We start from the raw sequence: 8,705 nt of genomic DNA on the forward strand, positions 1-8,705 counted from the left end.
GGGGGGGGGGGGGGGTCTTGCCCAGCACTGTAAAGACTTCTAAGAGCTCCTCATATCAGGGCATCACCCCCACCCCGTCAGGTGCATTTCATACCTTTTGATTTCTTGCGACCAGGGACAGGACTCTGAAAGGACCACAGGAGGTTAGAGAAGCGTACGGGTACAAAGCCACACACCCCTCCTTGCTAAGCCCCAGAGCTTACCTTGTCAGGGTGTTCTGGGGGCTCTGGAGCATCTGCTACCCCAGCTAGGAGTGTGGCTGAGGGTGCATGGGGGCTGGGCAGGGGCTCCGGGTCAAGGGAGGTCGAGGCTGTCAGGGAGGGAGGAGAGAGAGGGAGGGTCCCTGAGCTCAGACCTGGGCCCAGTGGTAGGGTGGGGGTGTAAGAGTCCAGGGTCAGGCAGCCCACATGCCTTGTCCAGGGCATCTGCCGACTGGTGGGGCTTTGAAATTACCTGTCCAGGCAGCAGGGCTGGGTCTGGGACTTGGGTTTGAAGTCAGGTCAGAGGCGAAGACATCTTCCGATGGGGCCCTGGAGAGGTCAGGGAGAGATGAGGTGAGCCATGGCCCACCTGCCAAGACCTACCCGGGGCCAAGACCTACCCGGGGCCCGAGCCTGTCACCTGGGAGACGGCAGGGCTGAAGCCAGCGATGGGCTCACTGGGCGTGGGGGGCCCGGGGCCTGAGGAGGGGTCTGAGGAATAATCAGAAACAGGTGATGGAGCTGGCGACAGACAGGGGTCTGAAAGCAGACTGGGGGCAGGGGTGGGCAGCAGGTACCTGTGAGGGTGTCTCCGGCACTGGGACCTTCTTCAGCACTAAGCTGACCCCGTCTGGCTCCCGGAGCAGCTCCCTCACCACGTTTTTATGGGGCCAGCCCACCTGGGGGACAGGGCAGAGAGCAGGGCAGGGATGCTGGGCGGGACTCAACTGGGCAGGAGGCTCTGAGGCAACCCGACAGCCCTTGGCCTCAGAGCACACTCCCTCAGCCTCCCACTCAGCCTCACCTCGTCCTCCTCCAGGAAGCTTCCACGAGCCCCTCTGACCTGTGTGAGCTGGCTGGCTTCACGGAAGGCAGCTCCCACAGCCCTGGTCTCCCCAAGGGAACCTCCACACCCACCAACCCGAGTTCTACTCAGGACCCCCTTCCTCCCACCACGCTCCTCCCCTCACTCACCACCACTTGCTCATTGATCTGGACAATCTCGTCTCCAGGCAGGATCTGCAGCCGGGAATCAGTGGGGACCTGGTGGGGGGTGGGATTCAGAGGGTGCACCCTCATGGGGCTGGAAGCTGGCTTGGCTGGCAGGTTGGAGGGCCACGGGGGTGGGCGGCTAAGAAGGGTGTAGGAGTCTCACCTGTGTGCCCACTCGAGACACAAAGTGCAGGCAGTTGCTGGTGGTGTAGATCTCCAGGCCCTGCCGGGCAGAGGCTGCAGTCACTAAGGGTGTGGGGACCGCTGGACCAGGATGCCTGCTAGGCACCAGGACTCACAGGTGAGTGGAATGGGGGAGAGAGCTGGCCTCAGCTTGGCACCGCTCGACTTGCCATGTGACTTTGGGCTTACCACTGCACCTCTCTGGGCTCTGCCTCCTCCTCCCCTAAGGGCTGAGGGGAGCAGGTTGCAGACTTCTGAGGTATGAGATTCTCAGCAACTTTCCTGAAGAATCTCATACCTCAGGGACAGGAGCGGGACAGGGCAGGGCTGGGGCCTCTGGTTTTCCCAACTGGTCAAAGATTAAAGCAAAAAAGTTCATGTCCTCTCCCCTCTCCCCTAGGTCCGTGTCCCAGGGCTGGGATGTGTCACCTGAGACCACACCAGCTGCAGCCCCTCAGGACCAGAGAAGGGGCTGAATGACGGTGAGACCCCAGAGAAGTTCCCTGGGCCTTTAACATCTGTACAAAAATTTCCTGGAAGTCCAGTGGTTAAGATTCCACGCTTGCACTGCAGGGGGCACGAGTTTGATCCCTGGTGGGGGAACTAAGATCCCACATGCCACGCGGTTTGGCCAAAAAAAGAAAAAAACAGGGCCTTCCAGCTGTGACAGTATAGGATTCTGTGGGATCCTAGAACCAGACTTCAGGGCCCAGACAAGGCTGCTGAGGGGTCAGGGGTAAGAGTTGAGAGGTCAGGGCTCACCGAAGGATCGTCCAGCGGCACGTGCTGTAGCACGGCCTTCTGCTCCAGCAGCTCCTCTGGGCTGCAGCTCAGGATGTTGTGGCAGATCCCGGCCACGTGGCTGCTCTGGCGGATGGAGAGCAGGATGTCTAGCCTGAGCCCCGTCCCACCCCGTCCCGACACCCCACTCACCCCCCAGACTCACAATCCTCAGGACTTTGCTCTCCTTCTCAGCCGCTGGACAGTCCTGGAAGCAGAGTGAGAGAGCAGGGGCCTGCCCTGAGCAGGGCGCACTGCCTTCGCCTGAGGGCAGGGGGATTCCCTGCAGCCCCTCCCGGTGTCTCGTACCCTGGCCCCCTTCCCAGAACTACATGGCCTTACAGCGTTCGCCCCAAGGTCTCATCCCCCTGACACCAGGCCCCCAGAAGTCACCACACATGCCCTCCCCCACTCCACCCCCTCCTGAGAAACAGACTTCCTGTGCTGCCCTCGCCAGTTAGGAGCTCCCACGCCCCCATCACCCCCTACCCAGTGTCCAGGCCTCCTCTCTTTCTGCCCTCACCTCTTCCGGCTCTCACACCTAATCCTGTGCTGATTCACAAGTTATAAAAAGCTCTAGCCTGACTTGGTCTCTACAGCCTGGGCCAAGCCTGGCCTCTGGTTCTCCTACCTCCTGCAAGGCCTGGCCCAGCTCCCCGCACAATTCCCCAATCTCCTGGCAGGATGAGAAGTCATTTAAGTGGGAGAAGAGGTACCTGGTAGAGGGAAGGATGGAGCAGTGGTTAGGGAACTGAGCTTAACAGTCAAGCCACTGAACCACCCTGCGCCAGCTACACATCTGAGACTCTGATGGGTTTTGATTTGGGGTAAAGGAGATGACTGATACATCTAAAGACCTTAGTCAAGTGCCTAATAAATGCCAGGCCCTGTTCTAGGCACTGGGGAGACAGACATTAAACATATGATTACATCAATAATGATCTAACTTCTACTGCTGTGAAGTGTAGGGAGCTCTGAGACTGTGTAACAGGAAAGGCTTCCCTGAGGAGATGACATTAGGGCTGGGACCTATGGGACAAGCAGCGGCCAGTGAAGGGGGTAGAGAGCTCTTGATATAGTGCTGTTGATGTGACTGTCATGATTACAAGCAGCAGGTGGGGTGGGAACCCAGGCAACCCAGTGCCCCTACACAGACCAATTAACCTCTTTGCCCAGTTCCACTATATCTGAACAAGAGCAAAGCTCTATTTTTCTCTCCCAGGTCCCAGAGGAAGCCAAGGATGAGAAGGGTCCCCTCACCAGTTACTCAGACCCTAGGAGGAGACCAAAGTACCTGTTGAGCCAGAAGAGGAGGGAACGGGCCTCATGCACCAGCTCCATGGCCGCGCTGAGGACATCTGCAGGAGGCTCAGTACAGCCCCCCAAGCGACCTTGGACTAAGCTCTGGAATGCCCGGATCCCCTCCAGCAGCCCCTCTGTCAGGCTCTGCAGGTTCTCTGACTCTAGCCCGGAGCTCTGTACCACAGAAGGGCAGGTTAATTCCTGGCAGCGGCCAGCCCCCCATCAGCACCCCAAGGTGGGTGGAAGCTGCAGCCAGTGTGGCCGCCATTCACTCACCAGGGCCCGGAGCTGTTCCACCCCTTCCAGGATGAGCTCCTGGTGGCCCAGAGGCCACACAGTTAGAGCTTCCAGGCTCCGGGGGCAGAGCTGGAGCAGGTACTTGCCAGGCAGCTCCCAGTCCTCAAAGTGATAGTCCTCCAGGGAATCATCGAGGCCTGGTGGAAGAACAAGGGTCAGCATGGGGGAGCCAGGGGGTGTCAAGGCCTTTCTGGTCAGTGCAAAAATCCTTCTCCTAATGACCCTGAGACCCAGGCAGTGTTCTGCCCTGCCCATTTCACAAATAAGCCTACTGAGTTGAGAAGTAGGGTCATATAGGGCAGTGGTTCTCAATGGATGGTCCCCAGACCAGCAGCCACAGCCTCACTGGAAAACTTGTTAGAAATACAAATTCTGGGAAATCCCTGGTGGTCCAGTGGTTAGGACTCACACAGCTGTGGCCCGGGTTCAATTCCTGGTCAGGGAACTAAGATCCCACAAGCCGTGTGGCATGGCCAAAAAAAAAAAAAAAAAAAACCAAAACATGGAAAACAACCTAAGTGCCCACTGACAGATGAATAGATAAAGAAAATGTCACACACACACGCACACACGCACACACACACACGGGAATATTATTCAGGCATAAAGAAGGAAATCTTGCCATTTGCAGCAACATGGATGGAACTTGAGAGCATTATGCTAAGTGAAATAAATCAGAGAAAGACAAATACTGTATTATCTCACATGTAGAATCCCAAACACCCAAATTCATAGAAACAGAGAATAGATTGATGATTGCCAGAGGCAGGGTATGAGGGGGTAGGGGAAATGGATGAAGGTGGTCCAAAGGTACAAACTTCTATTTATAAGTCAGTTTGGGGGATGTAATGTACAGCATGGTGACTATGGTTAGGATTCTGGGCTTTCACGGCCATGGCCCTGGCTCAAGGCTCAATCCCTGGTCGGGGAACGAAGATCCCGCAAGCCACTCGGCATGACCAAAAAAACAAAAACAAACGAATTCTCACATCTGCTGAATCAGAACTCAGGGGCAGGGCCCAGCAATTTGCATTCTAACAAATCTTCCAGGTGTTCTGATGCTGCTGAAGTCATGCTTGATGGGGCTTTGGAGTCAGGGAGACCTGAGTGACAGCGATTGAGCTTAATTACTTAATTACTCCGGGCCCCAGTTTCCTCACCTATAAAATGGGAAAAATAAAAACACCTACCTTCTAATCGTGTGTATTAAATGACACGACACATGTCAAGCACTTGGCCAACTGCCTTGGTTCATGGTAGGTAGACAGTAACAGCCTCCGTATTATTCTTGCCAGACTCTCTACCACGATCCCCAAGGCCCTGTATGATCCGGCCACCACCTGCCTCTACAGTCATCTCTTGGCGCACAGCCCCTCAAACTCAACACTTCAGATCCAGAGCACTAACTCCCTGCAGCTCTTGGAATGCTGTCTTGCCTCAACGTCCTCAAATGTGCTCTTCCTTCTGCCTGGAGTGCTCTTACAGCTCCTTCACGTCCTCTTTCATCATCTTACTCCTTCCAGGAAGCCTTCCGCAACTCCCCAGGCTGGGTTGGGGGGCCTCTGCTGCTCTCACTGCCCCTTACACCTCCACAAACCCCTGCATCAAAGCACCAACCTCTCCTACTTGATCACGAGCTCTTCAAGGACTGGGCCTTAAACAAGTGTTCATCTCTAATTCCAGCCCAGGCCTCTTACAAGGTAGACACTCACAAGTAAGAAAAATATCTTGTGAATGCTTACTATGTGTTAGGAAAAATTAAAGGGCTTTATACATATTAACATTTAATCCTCACCGAATCTAGAAAGCAGAGATACTGTTACCCTCATTTTACAGGTGGGAAAACATACAAATAGAGGTTAACAGTTAGCTTTCTCACTCTTTGAAGGAACCCCTGCCATTCCAAGCCAGGGTCTTTTGTGATCAATAGCTCTCCCTCATTCCCTGTGTGACATTAAGAGCACTTAACTAGGAGTTCGTGAACCTGTGGCTCCGTGGCTCTGGGCCCTCGAGCACCTCCCTTCCTGTGCACACAGCAAATGTGCTGTGCTGCCTCCCTCCCAACAGACCCTGATGTGGAACTGCACGTGCCAGGCCCTCAACATGATTGTCTTATCTGGTTCACTTCATGAGATCAGAGCTGCCTTTCCCATTTTATGGATAGGGAAACTGAGACTTGTGGCCACAGAACTGGTGAGTGGAGGGGCTGGGCCTGGAACTCAGTCTGGGAGTCTGACGCCAGCCCTGAATCCCTGCTTTCACCAGGGCTCGTCACCCTGAGCCTGCCCTCAGTGGACTCTGGCAGCCCCCTCCACTCTGGCTCCTCCCTGTAGGAGGAGTGTCCTGACTCACCTCCCGGCTCCCAGCTGCATGTCAGGTCTTCACTTCTCTGAGTCGGCTGACAGTCTGGGACCTTTCCCACCCAACTGGGCTCATCCCTCCTGGAGGCCTAGGGGGGGGGCTGTGCTGACCCCTCCAGTCAGGCCGGGGCTTCTGCTCTCACTGGGAGCTTCGGGGTGGGGGGAGGGGAAAAGACCCCACGGCCCTATTCCAAAGCCTCAGCAAATCACTTCCTGGCTCAGTGTGTAGTTTTCGGCTTCTGAAAAATAGGTTTAATAAGAGCCCACTGCGCCCTGGGGGAGAGGGAAGATGAAGGAGATACAGTGGGGGCGGGCAGCTGGGGAGACACCGTCTGTGTTCCTTACACAACCACTGCCTCCCCATTGCTACCCTGGAGGCTTCTTGGGCTTCTGGGGGGATGGGAGACCCCCTCTGGGTCCTCCGGGGGGGCCCCCCCGGGGTCATGTCCATTATCCTTCTGCCAGGTTCACGGCAGACACTCTGTAAATACTTGTTGACTGACTAACCAAATGACAAACTCGGCAGGTCCTTTGTCCTTTTCCTCTCCCCGTCCCAGTGCCCCTCAAGCCCGACACTGCCCCAGCCCCACCCACCTCTCAGCCAAGCCGCCACCTTCCCGGGGGTCCAGGTCGCTACTGGCTCCATGGCCAAGTTCGGCTTCTCGGATCCGCACCCGCTCCGTGCTCGGTCTCGCCCACGCAGGAATTTCCGCTCCCAGAGCTCTGACCTGGGGAGAGGCTGGGCTGGGCTGGGGGCGGAGCCACTAGCATACCTGGGCCCACAAAGCTGGCTAGGTGAGGTGCTGTGACAGCCATTGGCCTACTGCCTGTCCACCTCCTGCCCTGCCCTTCAGGCATCCTAGGGCGACCTGGGGGTGGTGCCACTGATGTGTGACCCAGGGGACCTCAGAGCTGGCCTGGGATCCCCGACCAAAACTGGCCTCAAATGGCAGGGTGCGACCCTGACCTTCAAGGCTCCTCAAAAAGGGGCCAAAAAGTGAGCAGTGAGCACGGCAGCAAAGTGCAGAGGTTAGGAAGCCAGAGCCTGGGTGCAAATCTTGACTTGGCAGCTTGTTAGCTGTGTGACCAAGGGCTAAGCTTACCCACCAGGCATCACTTTCCCTGTCTGTAAAATGGATATAATAGTTCCTATTTCAGAGGGCTGCTCTGCAGAGTACCTGTGTTAATAGCTCTACAACTTTTAGAACTGGTTTTTAGCCCCCTCTTTTTTTGCACTGTGGACCCTTTTGGCAATCTGGTGGAAACCCTGGACAGTTTCTTAGAATGAGGCTTTTAAAAGCATAAAGCAAAATGCTGAAGATTACAAGGACAGTTGTTATGAAAATATATTAAAACCCACAAATTTATGATATAGTAATATGCATTTATCAGCATTAAATAACAAGACTGGCAAATTAAATTCCTTTTCTAATGATCAGCATGTTGTTACTCAGCATGAATAACACTGAACTGTGGAGGTGGTCTCTGACTCACCTCCTTGCACTTATTGATCAGCAAACACAGATAGGGGATGCAAGAGAGTAACAAATAAGCTGGGTGACCAATGTGAGAGCAGATGGATTCACCATTTGGTCACTGACCCTCTACTGGGCACCATCAATGGCAGCTGTGCTGCAGGAATGTCTGAAACAGTGTGATTTAGCAGTGGGTTAATAACTGTCACCATTTTGAGATCGTTATGAGCGTTAAGTGATATTTTGGGATACTTGTAATAACTACAATTTGATATGAAAATATCTGTGATTTCTACTGGTGACAAAGCCACAGATACTGCTAATATTTCAATCCATAAAGAAGGAAATGGTAAATTTTAGTTAGAGGTTAGTGAAAATAAATGTATAATTTTTTTGCCATGCAAGTTTATAGGCCCCCTGAGTTGGGAAGCCCAGGTTAAGAGCTTTCCTCTAGAACAATGTCTGACACAGACTAAGCGTCTGCAATTATCATCATTATCATCATCCCAGGCCAGGGGACTCCCAGGACTTTGGAATCAGGCAGAATCAGTCCCACTTGTTTGAGATGAACATACACACTGTTATGTATAAAATAACCAGCGAGGACCTACTATATAGCACAGGGAACTATACTCAATACTTTGTGCTAATCTATAAGGGAAAAGAATTTGAATATATATGCGAGAATATATATATATTCTTGGACTTCCCTGGTGGTCCAGTGGTTAAGACGCTGCGCTTACACTGCAGGGGGCACGGGTTTGATCCCTGGTCTGGGAAGTTTCGCATGCCATGTGGTGCAGCCAAAAAAAGAAAAAAGAAAAAAAGAAAATATATATAATATGTATTCATATATATATATATATATATATATATATATATCACTGAATCACTTTGCTGTACACCTGAAACTAACACATTGTAAATTAACTACATCTCAATTAAAAAAAAATCAGTTCCGGGACTTCCCTGGTGGTCCAGTGGGTAAGACTCCATGCTCCCAATTCAGGGGGCCTGGGTTGGATCCCTGGTCTGGGAACTAGATTCCACATGCCGCAACTAAGCGTCTGTGTGCTGCAACTAAAAAAGATCTCGCATGCCTCAACTAAGACCCC

At 53.5% G+C, this 8,705-nt stretch overlaps 1 protein-coding gene across 1 annotated transcript in view; it reads right to left on the minus strand.

The window, feature by feature from the left end:
• Positions 1–6,761, minus strand: part of CNKSR1 (connector enhancer of kinase suppressor of Ras 1) — a 10,080-nt gene extending 3,319 nt beyond the window's left edge. Inside the window, exons 1-13 of the mRNA XM_007459120.1 lie at positions 6,710–6,761; positions 3,735–3,892; positions 3,451–3,632; positions 2,788–2,872; positions 2,323–2,364; positions 2,139–2,243; positions 1,357–1,416; positions 1,176–1,244; positions 779–880; positions 622–692; positions 454–530; positions 204–310; positions 95–125 (exon numbers count right to left, since the gene is read on the minus strand). Of these exons, the coding sequence (XP_007459182.1) occupies positions 95–125; positions 204–310; positions 454–530; positions 622–692; positions 779–880; positions 1,176–1,244; positions 1,357–1,416; positions 2,139–2,243; positions 2,323–2,364; positions 2,788–2,872; positions 3,451–3,632; positions 3,735–3,892; positions 6,710–6,761 (1,141 nt within the window). The remainder of the gene's footprint in view (positions 1–94; positions 126–203; positions 311–453; positions 531–621; positions 693–778; positions 881–1,175; positions 1,245–1,356; positions 1,417–2,138; positions 2,244–2,322; positions 2,365–2,787; positions 2,873–3,450; positions 3,633–3,734; positions 3,893–6,709) is intronic.
• Between the last annotated feature and the right edge of the window lie 1,944 nt (positions 6,762–8,705).

The sequence above is a fragment of the Lipotes vexillifer genome, unplaced genomic scaffold (genome assembly GCF_000442215.2).
Source record: "Lipotes vexillifer unplaced genomic scaffold, Lipotes_vexillifer_v1.1 scaffold496, whole genome shotgun sequence".
Taxonomy (NCBI): Eukaryota; Metazoa; Chordata; class Mammalia; order Artiodactyla; family Lipotidae; genus Lipotes; species Lipotes vexillifer.